This window comes from Phyllostomus discolor, chromosome 8, assembly GCF_004126475.2.
Source record: "Phyllostomus discolor isolate MPI-MPIP mPhyDis1 chromosome 8, mPhyDis1.pri.v3, whole genome shotgun sequence".
NCBI classification, from domain to species: domain Eukaryota; kingdom Metazoa; phylum Chordata; class Mammalia; order Chiroptera; family Phyllostomidae; genus Phyllostomus; species Phyllostomus discolor.
Genome location: NC_040910.2, coordinates 21763074 through 21778985, shown reverse-complemented (window position 1 = coordinate 21778985; position 15912 = coordinate 21763074). Strand labels below are relative to the sequence as shown.

At 38.7% G+C, this 15912-nt stretch overlaps 1 protein-coding gene and 1 long non-coding RNA gene across 4 annotated transcripts; one reads left to right on the top strand and one right to left on the bottom strand.

The window, feature by feature from the left end:
- The first annotated feature begins 29 nt into the window (after positions 1 to 29).
- On the top strand, positions 30 to 15388 carry MSMO1 (methylsterol monooxygenase 1). 3 transcript variants are annotated; one of them, XM_028521188.2, is made up of 6 exons: positions 30 to 223; positions 5158 to 5443; positions 9155 to 9303; positions 10164 to 10290; positions 12271 to 12425; positions 14415 to 15388. In XM_028521188.2, exons 2-6 carry the CDS (start codon positions 5189 to 5191, stop codon positions 14608 to 14610), a joined length of 882 nt encoding a protein of 293 aa, XP_028376989.1. In that variant the 5' UTR covers positions 30 to 223; positions 5158 to 5188; the 3' UTR covers positions 14611 to 15388. The 3 variants fall into 3 exon arrangements, with proteins under 3 accessions (XP_028376989.1, XP_035887826.1, XP_035887825.1); XM_036031933.1 differs by having other exon boundaries at positions 65 to 195; XM_036031932.1 differs by lacking the exon at positions 30 to 223 and adding an exon at positions 4577 to 4625.
- Positions 8502 to 9148, bottom strand: LOC118501943. Its single transcript, XR_004904596.1, has 3 exons — positions 8931 to 9148; positions 8838 to 8842; positions 8502 to 8714 (listed from the first exon to the last, which is right to left on the bottom strand). It is a non-coding gene; the product is annotated as an uncharacterized LOC118501943 (long non-coding RNA).
- Positions 15389 to 15912: the final 524 nt, after the last annotated feature.

The following is a 15912-nucleotide window of genomic DNA, read 5'->3' as shown; positions in this document are numbered from 1 at the left end:
TGCGCGACTCGCACGATGCCGGCCAGCGCACAGGCCAATCATAGCGCCGAGAAGGCGGGGCGGGAGCCTCGCAAGCCAATAACAACAACAGGAGGAACGGGCCTAACCCCGCAGGTGGAAGAAGCGGCTACCTGGGTCAGGGCACCTGGTCGAATTTGGGTGGTGGTGGGCGGCATTCTCCGCGCGAGCATCCAGGTGAAGGAATCGCAATAGAGGATCGTAGGTGAGGAAGGGGGGTCGTGTGCTCCGGGAGGGTGAAGGGAGCGGAGTCCCCAGGGAATGCGCGCTCAGGGCCGGGTAGGGGCACCCTTACCCAATGTGAGGGCGGCGAGCAGCAAGAGGAAGAATGGGGTGAAATTCTTGAGTGATGGGTCGGGGCTGGGGCTCGTTTCTTGACCTGTGTAAGTTTACAGTCATCCGGAGACTGGACATATTAGACGGTGGTTACATTACAGGGCAATGGAGTGATGCAAGTTTTACAAAACAGCAGCAGAGGAGATTGGACCTGTTACGTACGTGAGATGGGGTTGGTGGGGTTCGGAACTTTCTTGAACTTGAAGGGTTTTAAGAGGGTTGAAACCTGACATTGTGCCCTAGAAGCAGGGCTTAAAGGGGCAATATCGAGGCAGGGCAAGTCCAAATGAGGGCACTGGTGCAATCTGAGCTTAACTAAGGTGCGGGGTCCGACACTGGCAGACCAGCAGGGACAGCTAAAATCAAGGTTTCTTAAAGAACTCACAGATGACGACTTTTTTCTGAGGACCTAGTCAGCCTGCTGCAGAACAGGTTTCCGGTCATTCAGGTTGTCCAAGGAGGAGAAAAGCAAAAGAAAATACAGTATATCCCCTCCCTTCTCCTTTTTATTTCCTATTTTTAGCTTCTGTTCACTTGGCAGCAATTTGCCCATTTTCCTCCCTTGTGTATGGAGAGTAAACTCCTGGATGTTAGTTAAGCCAGGTGTCTCTGTGTCGAGTGAGAGTTTCAAGATTTTACCTAGTTCACAGGCAGGAGAGACTTAGAACATTCGGTCAGAGATGACTAAGTAGGTGAAAGTGCAGTTCAAAACTTGGGTATCGAGGGAGGTGGAGAGTACATGGGCAGGGCTGCGAGGACCAGTTGCTGAACTTTTGGATGTGTTGAGCTTTATATGCCTCCAAACTGTCTAATTGGAGCTAGACGGTGGGTTCGGGCAATTAGAACTTGAAGTTTAGGGGAGGGGGCTGGAAATAGAGGCTGTGGATATTAGCCGACTGTGAAAAAACAGAATATTTAAGAACACCCAAGGTAAATGGAATTACCAGATTATTATTAGAAAGGAGTAAGGAGAGCATCACTGGAAAACTTTTCAGTCTCTGTCGTCAAGTCTTCCCGTCTCAAAAGCTGTCCCACAGACGTCCTGAATCAGAAAGTGCGGTATCCTTTCTCCTGTCCTGGCTGAGTCTTTGGAGCTGAGGTTCCCCCTGCTGAAAACATCCTGTGTGTCCTGTCCCTCACTCTACTTTTCTCTCTCTTCCTCCGGTCTCCTCCCACCATGCTCCGGGTCCGGTTTAGATAGTCTCTTTCTCTAGGAATTCTTTCTGGTCCTCTTTGTTTGCAAAACACCAAGAACCAAGGAAAGAACGTATTTTAATGAGCGCAGTGTCCGATCTTCCAGACTAGTTAAATAAAATAAGCTCGAAAAAATGTTTGTTGGATTAGGCAGCTAGGCGATCCTTAGTGATTTTAGTAAGATAAGAGTAAATTCAGGGTAGTGAGGAGAATAGAAAGGTGATTGTAGTTGCTGGGAAATGTGAAAAGGAGGACAGCCTGTAAAGAATACTCTTTTAAGAGGCGTGGGCAAACTGTAGGAATTATTCTTCTCTTCCTGTAATGTTTATTGTGTGCATTATTACTTACGATTAAAGTATAGCATAATGGATGATAGCATAGGCTTTCCCACTTAGCATTGTTGTAACTTGGGAAAGTTGTGTGATCTTTCCAATCCTGGGTTTTCATTTAGAAAATGGGGATAATGACAGGACCTACCTACCTCATGAAAGTGTGGTAAGGATTAAATTCTTTCTATAGAGGGAGAGCATGTGGCACACTTAGAATCCAGTTCCGGGCACAAAGGAAATGCTCAGTAGTTGTTAGCTTCGTAGAATTACTGTGTCAGGCCCTGCGCTGAGTGCTTCACATGCATTCTTGCTTGGATTCATTGGAAGAACTATTGCTTTTTTTTTCTTCTTCAGCTTCATTGAGGTGTAATTGACAGATAAAGTGATAAGCTATTTAAAGTGTACTGGTGGTTATTTGAGATTGGGAAAAGATCCCCATTAGCTAGGTACCATTGTTCTTTATATTTTGCATATGATAAAACTAAGGCTCAGAGAAGTTAGGTAACTTGCTCACTGTCACACAGCTGGTAAGTGGTGTTGCTTCAACATTATCAGATTTGGTAATCATGTCATGAAAAGTGAGGATTGGAATGAATTATTTCGCAATTTAGAAGATCTTAGAAGATAGCGTGGTATGAGTGGTGAGCTAGCGAAATTCCAAGTAGTCCAGTGAGTTGTGTGTGTGAGAGTTAAGCCATCAGAGGCTTCATATCAATCTCTTCTTTGAAAAAGAAGTTGGTCGGTTCAAAGAAAGAAAAATGGGATAGTGGCTTGGAGGAGAGAGGGATGATAGAGATTAGGAAAGCTTTCCTCAGGGAAGGAAGACGTGAGTGTGTTTGTAAGCTTGGGGGCGGGGGGGGGGGGGGGGGGGGGGGGGGGGGGGCGGGTAGACTCAGTGAAGAGGGACAAACAGTGAGAAAGGTAAAGTGAGTGCTAGACAAGTTCCTGATGAGGTGACTTGAACACAAGCTTAGTCAGTCTCAGAGGAGAGCCTGGGTGAGCCAACAGGAGTTTGGAGGTTGGGAAGGAACAGGACACAACATGATAGTCTCCCTGGGGTCAGTCCCTTGAGAATTAGACAAAAGAATAAGGATGCAAAGTGAATTCAGAGACCTGAGGAAGTTGGCTAAGTTTCTCTATTTTTTGACTTGGTAACCTATTAAGCTTTACTTATTATATAAGTAAAACATGCTCATGAAAAAAATTATAAGGTATAAAATAAGTAAAAGTTTTTTCTGTTTTCCTAACAGCCCCGCACTGTGGGTGCACCTGAGCACGACGCAGACCCATTACCTCTTGATCCCTTTTCCTAAAGGTCACCACTCTGAACTGTCCCGTTTCCTTCCATACGTTTTCTGTATTTGTGAGTGTCTCTGTATGTGCACACAGATGCATGGAAGCGCATGGGTAAAATACATGACTTGGACAAAAACATAAGTGGGGCTCCTGCTGTGCGTATTGTGTAACTTGCTGATCTACTTAACACCGGGTCTTAGCCATCTTTCTGTTCAGAACATAAAGATCTTCCTTACTCTTTCAAGTGGCTGTATAATTCTCTGTGGAAGAACTTAGAATTTATTAACTCATTTCTTGCTGGTGGATTTCTTTTTATTTTTTTCCTCTTTGTTTCTCCTGTTATAATCAGTGCTTCTTTCAGTTTTAGCATACCTGTTTTTGTGCACTGGAATGAGAAAATTGCTGGGTCAGTGGTGTATGCATGTTGAATTATGAGATACTGTGATTTTTTTCCTCAAAGATGTACTAGTCTTCCCTACCCCTGCCCCCACCCCCACATACACACTTTCCACCCCATGAACAATGTGTTATGATGACTGTTTCCCCAGATTAATACACTTACCAGTACTGGGTACTGAGCACTATGACATATAAAGGTTTTTGTTTCAGGGTTCATGTCCTTATTTCAGTCAAATTGAACTGCTTCTTTGTTTACTGAGCATTTGTATTTATTTTTCTGTGAACCAAGTGTGCATGGCCTTTGTCATTTCATTGTTGGGTTTTTAGGCTTTTCCTAAGCATATCCGGTAGCCTTTTGTCGTAAGTATGATCTTTGACTTTATTTGTAATCTTTTTCTTCCCCAGTCAGAAGTATGTAATTTTTTTTAATTCTACTAATTTTTTTTTAAGATTTTAAAAATTTATGTATTTTTAGAGAGGAAAGGGAGGGAGACAGAGAGAGAGAGAAACATCAATGTGTGGTTGCTGGGGGCCGTGGCCTGCAACCCAGGCATGTGCCCTGACTGGGAATCGAACCTGCAATGCTTTGGTTCGCAGCCTGCGCTCAATCCACTAAGCTATGCCAGCCAGGGCAGAAGTATGTAATTTTTAAAAAAGATTTTATTTATCTATTTTTAGAGAGAGGGGAAAGGAGGGAGAAAGAGAGGGAGAGGAACATCAGTGTATGTGTGGTTGCCTCTTGAATGCTCCCTACTGAGGACCTGGCCTGCATCCCAGGCACGTGCCCTGACTGGGAATCGAACCAGTGACCCTTTAGTTCACAGGTTGGCATTCAGTCTACTGAGCCTCACTAGTTGGGGCAGAAGTATATAATTTTTATGTAGTCATATTTGGCAGGCTTTTTCTTTGTAGGTTCTTTTGGGTTTAAGTGACATTTTTTAAAAAGATTTTATTTATTCCTTTTTTTTTAGATTTTGTTTACTTATTTTTAGAGAGAAGGAAAGGGAGGGAGAAGGAGAGGGAGAGAAACACCAGTCAGTTGCCTTTCACTCAGTAAGTCCACAACCCAGGAATAGAACTGGCTCTGCAGGATGACACCCAACCAACTGAGCCCACACCCATTAGGGCTTAAGTGACACTTAAACGTCATTGTTGCCTATTGAAATTATAAGTTTTTCCATGGGGACCACACTAAAAAGTCTCTTTAAGGAAAGCTTGAAATTCTTTATCCACTGTTACTGTTACTGTCTTTGACCTTTTTCTTAGGAGTTAACATGACTTTTTTTTTTAACTTTAAAAATAGTTTATTATATGTATATTTAGTACAAGGTTAAAGATTTATGCAGTCTGAAGAGAAACCAGAGTATATAACATGTGGCTTTGAAATCAGTTTCTACAAATGGAATTGGTGATGACATCTAGTACACTTGTATTTTTTTTTTAACTACATGTTTAGAACCTGAGAAATTGGTGCTTCTTTAGTAACTTATTTTTTAAATTATCAAAGATACATTTTTGAAACTATTTTCTTGGAATTTCATTGTTTTGTTTGCATTCTTATTTCTGTTTTTACTTATGTTTACAGAATTATAAGGCCGTGTGCAGAGATTTGAAAAATGGCAACAAATGAAAGTGTCAGCATCTTTAGTTCAGCGTCCTTGGCTGTGGAGTATGTAGATTCACTTTTACCTGAGAACCCTCTGCAAGAACCATTTAAAAATGCTTGGAACTATATGTTGGACAATTACACCAAGTTCCAGATTGCAACATGGGGCTCCCTGATAGTTCACGAGGCCATTTATTTCTTGTTCTGTTTACCTGGGTTTTTGTTTCAATTTATACCTTACATGAAGAAGTACAAAATTCAAAAGGTGAGTATGATGGACTCACAGTGGAGTATTATCATTACTGTTGCATATTTTTAAAGCAGTTGGGACTTTGTCTTGAGAGACTCCAGGTCAGGGCTGTCAACAGGAATATAATTCAGTCACATATATACTTTTTTAAAAGATTTTATTTATTTTTAGAGGGGGTAGGGAGAGAGAAGTAGAGGGAGAGAAACATCAATGTGTGGTTGCCTCTTACACACCTCCATCTGGGGACCTGGCCTGCGACTCAGGCATGTGCCCCAACTGGGAATCGAACCAGTGACCCCTTGGTTCGCAGGCTGGCACTCAGTCCACTGAGTCACACCAGCCAGGGCCACAAATGTAACTTTAAATTTTCTGGTAGAATACATAAAAACGTAAAAAGAAATAGGAAAATTAATTTTAAAATACATTTACTTAACAAAGCAAATCTAAATGATTATCATTTCAACAAGTAATCATAATTAAAAAGTACTTAATGAGATACATTCTAATTCTCATCACTATCTTTGAAATCCAGCGTGTATTTTAGACCCAATTTTAGCGTGTCTCAGTTTAGCAACTAGCCACTTGTTGCTAGTTGCTACCGCATTGGACAGCACAGCCTTAGGTCATTACTGATACTGTTTACAAGAATAATTTGTTAAGTTGTGCTTTAAGTAGATGTGATGTCCCCTAGTGAGCTTGGGAGTTTGCAGGAAGAAATCTAGACTTAGCTTATCAGAGAGGATTTATCAGCACTTGGTGAACCCATGATAGTTTCTCATGCTTACTGTTTACTTTTCTAAAAAGTCATGCCAAACTAAGCTCAAGAGCACACACAACCTTGCTAGGAAGTAGACATCTTGAGAGTGTTCAGCTGTGGAGACTAGTTTGCTCTCACTAAGTCTGCGTGGGGTGGCAGTCCACACAGTGTCTCTCCCAGTCTCTTGGTTTCATTGCCTCTTCCAGTGAGTCTCACTTTCAGCCAGTGCGGATAGCGCTGTTCTCTGGGACTAGTGCAGGGGGGCAGGTGCCTGTGGGCTCCAAGCCAAAGGAGGGAAGAACAAAGGGAAAGGAGGGAGGGAATAAAAAGGGGTGTGGCCGAAAAGAGAGCATCCTGTTACCCTCAGTTGAGAACACGGAAGTTCCCAAATATTTTTTATACAAGGAAAAAAAATTGAAATATTTTTAAAATATATTCTGAAAGTTACGCCTGCCTTGAAAGTGAGAATTTAGTTTGGGTGCCCAAGTTCTCATGCATGTTAGGGGTGATTCTGGCTACCCTGTGTTACCCATTGATTTGCTTACATGTCTGATTCATTGTATGCACGGCCAGGCCAAGGTATCATTGTCCTTTGCTGTCTGTAGTTGAGTCGTTGATTGGAGGTGTTAACCTTTCCAAAGAACGGAAGACATCTTTTAGTCAATGTTTTATGAGTGGCTTGAAAATAAAGGATGGGAAAAGAAAGGACAAGCAGTCATCCAGTTGGTTACTGGTAGTCATTTGTAAACAGATTCAAGGGCTGGGTAGTATGGCTTCACGTCTATTCTCAGCACGTCTTCCTTTGAGTTTAACAGCCATTCAAAGTTTTGCTCTGAGCTTTTTTTTTTTGATACTAAAATAAACTGTGATAGTAAATCAGTACAAGTTTTCACAATATGTGGGGATTAAAAATCACTGCAAGTTAATTACAGGTTAATGAATTTTGAAGGCAGATACCCTGAAATATTGAGGGTACAAGAAGAAGCTGCTTTTGGTGATGAAATAGCAATAAAGACTTTCTGCTTTCAAAAAGAATAGACAGTGTGACAGTTAATACACATGCATACTAATGAGGGGGGAAATATATAGGAATAAAGAAGTAATAAAGTAGACCTTGTAGGATCTATTTCTTTTTAGGAAGTCACACATTTTAATAATTGTCTAGGAATTTTCTTCAAGGATGTGTATACTAACAGCATTCTTTTGCGGTCTATGGCCTAATAATGGTATTTCTTCATATTAGGATGCAGCTATATAAAGTAAAATATAGTAAACTGATATTCTACTGGGTATGAGTTTTTTGGTGGTTAACTGTCTTTGAAACTAATTTGTATACCCTTGAAACAGTATAGCATGTGATTTTATTATAATTGATTACTTTTTGTGTTAATTTCTGCATTACATAGGTATCAGATTCTAGCTGGGGTGTGAAAAGTCTGTTAAATAGTTACTGTCGGAAATAGTGCCACTACCAGCCCAAGCTAGAATCTTCCGTATATTTTGTCCCTAGTTACAGGCTGAAGGTTTGCAGGAATAGGGTGATAATGCTCAGAATAGAAATAGACAATTATAAATTATAGAATTTCCACATTGTACTGTTGAGAAAACTGACTTATATCACAGAGCTAAGTAACTGGTTAGTCGTGGTCCTGAGATTAGAGACCACCCAGCTCTCTGGATTGATTCTCAGTTTAATGCTTTTTCCCCCCTTTTATTATTTTTTTTGGTCAGGGAAAGTAACTCAGAATGTCAAGAACAGAGCAGAACTGGAGACCTAGATTTCAGTTAGTCCCAGTTCTGCTAATAACTGCCTGTGTGGTCTGGGCAAGGTAGTGGGACTTTCTGGCTTCTGACCAGTAGCTCCCATGCTTGAGATTATTATGATTCGGTTGAAAAAATTTCATTGGCAGATTTCTGAATTTTTAAGTAAGGATATTTAAAACAAAGCAGTAATTTTTTATTATCACCATCTTTTATGAAGCCAAAACCACTTCTTATGTAAGTGTAGCCCTTTAAATTGAATAAATTTAGTGTTTTGTTTTCTTTTTAACATGGCCTGCTAAGCTAGTTTAGTATGCTGATGAGATAGATTTCAATGAATGTTTTACTACATTGATCTCACTTTACTCATTTTGCCATTCATCTTTGAACTTTATCTGTGGACAGTAGCTCTCCATTCTTTGGGAACCAATGGACATATCTCTGAAATTCTTCCAGCTCAGAGTTTCTAATTCTGTTACTGTATATGAACAAAAATGCACTAATTCCTGGGAATGAATACTGCCAAATGTCTGGAAGCATCGATATACCTGTGTAGCAAAGGTTTTCAGTGCTGCTGATACAGCTGCTTCAGTAGCTGGGCGACCCAGGTGTAATCTTCACATAACAGGTTTCTTCTCTGACATTCCTGATAAAAGAAGTGAATGGTCTCTGGGCAGTACAGATCAGGGAGATGTTCGTTCTGTGCTGCTGCTTTGGTTTGAGATCTGATGTTCATTATGCCTGGGCTTGTCCAGTAACAATTTCTTTCTTTCTTTCTTTTAAAGATTTTATTTATTTATTTATTTTTAGAGAGGGAAGGGAGGGAGATAGAGAGAGAGAAACATCAATGTATGGTTGCCTGGGGGTCATGGCCTGCAACCAGGCATGTACCCTGACTGGGAATCGAACCTGCAACACTTTGGTTTGCAGCCCGCGCTCAATCCACTGAGCTACGCCAGCCAGGCTTAGTAACAATTTCTTTACTTTAGTGTTGGTAGTTGTTGGGAATTTAGAGGGGAGAAGGTTGCGATTCCTGGGCTTCATTTGCTGTAACATAGTAACTGTGATACAGAATTCACAAAGCAATTAATTAAATAACACAGAATTAAGGTCTTATTAAACATTAGAGAAAAAATTAGGAATTTACTTTTGGATGTCAGGCTGCTATTAAGAGACTAATACTGAATATTTGTGCTTTTTCTCTGTAGGATAAACCAGAAACATGGGAAAACCAATGGAAATGCTTTAAAGTACTTCTCTTTAATCACTTTTGTATCCAGCTTCCTTTGATTTGTGGAACTTATTATTTTACAGAATATTTCAATATTCCTTATGGTTGGGAACATATGCCAAGATGGTATGTAGATACAAACAAATTAATAAAGATTTGATTTTTATGCTTAGTCATGGCTTGCCACCTGATTAAAATATCCTTAATGTTTATCTTTTTTCTTGATTTAGGTAATGTTTCTTTGTTCTAAACTTTGAAAGTAAATAAAATGTAGAAAAGTAAACCATGGTAGAAACTTAAAATGTTCCCATGTTTAGATCTTTCTCTATTTTAGTGTAATACTTTATTGGAAGGTGCTTGTACTAACAAAAAAAAATAATTACATTTTAAGTCTAAAATGAATGAAAACAATGAGAATAGTTTGTGAGGTTTATAAAAATTGTGTCCATATAGACACATATGTATTATCTTGAGCACAAGTATTTGTGATCCAGTAATATTTGTATTCAAGTATATGTTCCTGACATGACTGAATACAAGTATACCAGTATAGAGATGTACTTTTTCTTTTTTAAGATTTTATTATTTATTTATTTTCAAAGATAGGGGAAGGGAAGGAGAAAGAGAGAGAAACATTGATATGTGAGAATTACCTCTCATGCGCCCCCCACTAGAGACCTGGCCCATAACCCAGGCATGTGCCCTGACCAGGAATCAAACTGGCAACCTTTCAGTTCTCAGGCAGGTGCTCAATCCACTGAGTCACACCAGCCAGGGCTGTACTTTTTCTGTATAATGTATATAAGTCTTTTTGGGGATGGTATCATGTAGCTACCTTGTATCTAGCAGTTTTGAGAATTTATTGATCGATATATCCAATTAGGTTAAGCTGATAAATATTTGATTTCATGTAATGTCTCAAGCAGTGCTCCCAAGTAAAAGTCTGGATTGCACTTTATACTCACAACAGTCTTTTCATCCTAAAGGTATATGCTTTTGGCAAGATGCTTTGGTTGTGCGGTGATTGAGGACACCTGGCACTATTTCCTGCATAGGCTCTTACACCACAAAAAAATATATAAATATATTCATAAAGTTCATCATGAGTTTCAGGTATGTTAGAATTATATTTCATACTTTTTCCGTTAGAGGCAAAATGTCATGTTTAAATTCCTGAGCATTTTTTAAAAATAATTGTTTATTTCTTCTTCCTTTTGCATGATTATTAAGAATGTTTCTCATATACCTATACAGACATGGCCAGTTCTACAGATTTTCGTTTTTCATTTTTGTTTTTTTGTGTTTTAAATTTTATTTATTTATTTTTAGAGAGGGAAGGGAGGGAGAAAGAGAGAGAGAGAGAGAAACATCAATGTGCAGTTGCTGGAGGTTGTGGCCTGCAACCCAGGTATGTGCCCTGACTGGGAATTGAACCTGCGACACTTTGGTTCGCAGCCCGCACTTAATCCACTGAGCCACACCAGCCAGGGTTTGTTTTTGTTTTTTTTCTTAATTATTGATTTGAGGGGGGGGGGAGAGAGAGAAACATTGATTTGTTGTCCCACTTATTTATGTATTCATTGGTTGATTCTTTGATGTGCCCTGACTGGGGATTGAACCTACAACCTTGCCATATTGGGATGACACTCTAACCAATTGAGCTACCAGGCCAGTGCTACAAATTTCCTTTAGTGTCTTATTTCATGGTAAATTGAGACCTGAAAGAAGAAAATGTTACATGAAAGAGTTCAGACTCTGATCTTTGTGGCCAGAGCTCTATCCTGACACAGTTGATTTCCTGGCAGTTTGGTAGAAGCGATAGTGGTCTGGGGTTTTTAAAATGGGACCCCCAAAACAGCAAACCTTTAATCTTTAAACTTCTAAAACAATTACCAATTTAGTTTTAACATTTTCACCATATTGCTGACTCCCATAAAAAATGGTTTAAAAATGATTCTTTCCAATTACAGTTTACATTCAGTATTATTTTATATTAGTCTAGTCTCAGGTGTAAAGCATAGCAGTTAAACGATCACGCTTTACAAAGTGTCCTCCCTGATACTTTTAGTACCTGTCACCATACATAGTGATGGTATTATTGACTGTTTTCCCTGTGCTGTACTTTGTATCCTTGTGACTGTTTCATAACTGCTGATCTGTGCTTCCCCATCCCTTCATCTTTTTCATCCAGTTCCCCAACCCCCTTCCCTGCTGGCAACCAGTAGTCTGTTCTCCGTATTTGAGTCTTAAAAACAGTGGCTTTTTATCAGAACTGCTTTTGATGTAGATTTGTCAAATTGGTTGTGTTGTGTTCCGCATTGATCCTGATTACATGGTATGCTAAATGTATGCTAAATCAAGCATCCCTTTCTTGGCAGAACAAATTCAGACGCATAAACCAAAATTAGCGTTCGAGTCAATTGTTTAATACCTTTATCTTAAGCCATCAAAGACATTGAGATATTGTTAAGGACCTCCCCACTAGGCCTTTGGATGTTTGGTAGGAACAAAAAGATCATGAATGTTTTTTATTGAGAATTACTTTTATTGCGTATATATGTTATCATTACATATAGAAACAAGATAATTTACAAGTTATATTCATAAATAAATTAGAATATCTGTATTAGGGTTTCTGGAGAAAAAGAATAAAAGATATACATACACAGAGACGACCAGTACTTATTCTAAGGAATTGGGTCATATGATTGTGGGGACTGGCAAGTGTGAAATCTACAGGGAACCCACAGGCTACAAATGGAGGTAGAGTTGATGCAGCAGTCTCAGGCCTGACTTCCACGGGGCAGTAGGCTGGAAGCTCCGGCAGGGCTTCTCTGTTGCAGTCTTTTAAAAACCCCTTCCTCAGCAAACCTTAGTCTTTGCTTTTAAGGCCTTCAACTGATTGGCAGCATTTTAACGGGTAATCCCCTTTACTCTGAGTCTGCTGATTTGAGTGTTAGCCACATCTAAAAAATACCTTCACAGCAACGTCCAGATTGATTGCCCAAGCAACTGGGCACCAGGGCCTATCCAAACTGATGCATTACATTAGCTGTCACGATGTATTAAGGAATTCTTACCTATTTCTTTCAGGCTCCATTTGGCATGGAAGCTGAATATGCACATCCCCTGGAGACCCTGATTCTCGGAACTGGATTTTTCATCGGAATCATTCTTTTATGCGATCATGTAGTTCTTCTTTGGGCCTGGGTGACCATTCGTTTGCTAGAAACTATTGATGTCCACAGGTGAGCTCTGGGTTCTGTCCCGGCGTGAGGTGTCCTCCAATAAATGTCTTTATTTTCATGGTCATAAGGTTATATATAAGTACACTAATAGGAGAAGTTAATCTTGTTAGTGTTGTTATTTTTAAGAAAACAAGACAGCATAATCATGGGATGGAAGTTCAAATAACAGAGACTTTTTTTATATCCTTGTCTGTGGCTATGTCATTTTAACAGGGAGTATAAGTTCTTTTTGGTTAAATGAAATAAAATTTTGATAGGTACTTCAAAACTGCCCTCACAAAATGGTCCCTGTTTACATTCCCAGCAGAAATATGGAAGAAAGCTTTCCCTCCCACAATGCCCTTCCAAAGCAGGATAGTACCCTTTTTTTCGTCTTTGTCAGTAAGAGGACAAGGCTTTCAGTGCTGTATCCACATGCATTTCTCCAGGGACCCGTGAGGCTGTGCATCTTATTGTGCGCTTATTGATCATTAGTACTTTTTCTTCTTTGAGTTATGTACTTTGCTCATTTTTCTGTTAGGGTATATGTTTTAAAACCTATCGGTTTGTGTAAGCTTTGTTGGCTACATATGTTCTAAATTTTTCTATCCATCTGTCATTTGAATTTTAACTCTTGGTGAGTCTTTTCTAGTACTGAAGTTTTTAAACTTTCTCATAGTAAAATCAGTCATTTTTATGGCTCTTAGGTTTCATGCCTTGCTTAGGTCTTCCTGAAACACTGTTCAAATGAAACTGTTCGAGTGGTTTTCGTAAAGATTTGGCTAAATACCATAATTCAGAGTTCTCCTCAATCCTTTATCCTTGTGTCATGCATATAAGCCTAACTCTTGGAAAAAACATTGAATTATTTAGCTTTTACTGAGTAAGAGTATTGTCTCACTGCCCAGCACTGATGAAATTACTACTTGTATCATTTACATATTTCACCTGCTCCTTTTCTGTTGCTTGGAAGAAATTTTATGGTAAATTATTTATGTGTAATGCCTTTTAAAATACCTAACATCCTAATTTTTCATTATTTTAAAATTATATATTCATTGCATTTTTGACTTGGGACTTATTACTATACCCATGAAAGCAGAATATTAAATTCTAAGAATTTTTTTAAACCACTAAAGTAGCAAAACAAATCTTCTAATTCTAGGCAGAGACTATTCTTCTATAGATAATTGTTAAGTGCCAATTCTTTCATCCTTTCTTTCCTTTTCTTTCACTGTTCTTTCCTCTTTCCTTCTCTCTCAGCCTTCTGGAGGGAGGGAGAGATTGGGGTGATTCGGACTGGTGTTTATCTGGCTGTCAGATTTTAGATACATATTAGAAATAAAGGAGGCTACTCTAAATGATATTCTTTTAAAAAGTGTGTGTTCATCCAGCTATAGAAAGCACACTCGTATTATAATTAATTGTGGTGCATTTAATTCCAAGTCCTTCCTAATGCTTGATACTAATGTCACGTAACCTTTTCTTGAAGACATGATTATAGGTTACGGTGAGGAAGCCCTTCCTCTAAAACAAAAAAATAATTCATGAAAAAATCTAGTCATTCCTATAATCCCTCTTCTTCATTCCCTGAGACTATAATACCTATTATACAAAATAGTTTCAAAGATAGTTAACAACCAAAAACTCATACCCAGTGGAATATCAGTTTACCATATTTTATTATATATATACCTGCATCCTAATATGAAGGAATACCATTATTAGGCCACGGACTGCAAAAAGAATGTTTGTGTGTGTATCCTTGAAGAAAATTCCTAGACTCTCATTAAAATGTGTGATTTAATATGACATAATTTCCATAGATTTAAAAAAATTTCTTAAGTGGTTTCTATAATATGCAGTATTTTCTGTTAAGTTTTTGGCTTTTGTAAGCGTATCAGAAATAAAGCGACTTAGGTCAAGTGCAACATTTGAATTAGTTAACGTGACTGGCTGTCAGCGAAAATGTCAATTAATTCTCCATAATCTTGGTTATTTTTATTTCAGTGGTTATGACATTCCTCTCAACCCTCTCAACCTCATCCCTTTCTATGCTGGCTCCCGGCACCATGACTTCCACCACATGAACTTCATTGGCAACTACGCGTCGACGTTCACGTGGTGGGATCGGCTTTTTGGAACAGACTCTCAATTCATTGCCTATACAGAAAGGATGAAGAAGGCTGAGAAAAAGACTGAATAAGTATTTATATAACACTGCCTGAAGATGTACAGTTTCCCGAATTAAAACTAGTAGCTAACATTGCCTCTGGGGGGCAGAGATAAGCATAGGTCTTGTCTGCCGAGGGATAAAAATCAACCACCTTTGTCTTCCTAGTGGGAACTTTTTCTACTTTCCATTCAGGTTCTGTATGTGTAGAAATAAGTAAGGAAGTCTCAAACACCATGTTGCTAACCTTACAGAGAGGTTTTAAGTAATAGAAGATCTGTGTCTTTTCCCCTCCAGTAACACCACAGGCCTGAAATTGATACTGGTCTTTCAGTATTTTAAAAAATATAGTGACCATTTGAGAAACTCTTTCATAGTGGATATTGGGCTCATGTGGAACTTTAAACATTCTTTAGAGTTTGCCTAAAGATCAAAATATCATGGGTTGAATGGCATCGATTGATCCAGTGTGGATGAGGCTGCAAAAATCAGAGCTGGCCAGCACCAGGAGTTTCCAGTCTGGTCTGCAACTGACCAGTTTGGGGTGATTTCTGTTGTTTTGGGAAGTCCTTATGGGTTCCAGTGTACTACCGGCATCTAGGTATTTCTGAATTGATATAAGTGGAATATTTTAATCTAAAAGTTTTCATGTTCCTTGAATCTTTTAAAAAATGAAGCTTTATTTCTGCTATTTACCCATTAATTTTTGAAAATCAGGTTTTTCACTTAAAGCTGTATCTTGAAACTTTGTGAACTGATTGTATTTGCACTTTGAGCTATTAAAATAAATGTGGTTTTTTTTTCTGTCTGATTACCTGGTTTCTAGTTTTGAACATCAGCTGTCACCTTTTATTTTATTCTTACAAGTAAAAGTACAGAAATCGTTAAATTATTAAGTTTTGTAATAAAAGGAATAATTTTATTTTTTGTAAGTGCTTCATTTGCTTTATTTATTTATTTAAGAATTTCAACATGTATTTTTAGGGCTCTCTATTGTGGGAGAGTCCATTGACCTGTTTCATTAAAGGGTATTGAAGCAGCTCTTTTCGCTAGTTAGGAAATGTATGGAAGACTGGGACGAAACTTTTTAGGGCCGATTTAATCTCAGATATCTAGATTCTAACTCAGATCAGGAGTTGATAATTCTAATTGACTGAATTGTTACTGTTTTAAAGTATGGGGCCATTTTCTGATGAGTTTCTGTTTTTTTTTTTTTTAAAAGGAACCAAAATAGTTCTGTTAGTGGGAACTGAGTCTTAATACAGAGGAGATATTTAGTCAAGTGGGTACTAACTTTAAAAGGGCTTTGAAGTTTCCAAGTTCCAATGAATTGCA

Bases quoted from the DNA above. Each gene is read 5' to 3' on its own strand.
- MSMO1 (XM_028521188.2), top strand. From the start codon at position 5,189: ATGGCAACAAATGAAAGTGTCAGCATCTTTAGTTCAGCGTCCTTGGCT. The intron at 5,444-9,154 runs GTGAGTATGATG...TTTTCTCTGTAG, and splicing joins AGAAGTACAAAATTCAAAAG to GATAAACCAGAAACATGGGA. The intron at 10,291-12,270 runs GTATGTTAGAAT...TATTTCTTTCAG, and splicing joins AAGTTCATCATGAGTTTCAG to GCTCCATTTGGCATGGAAGC.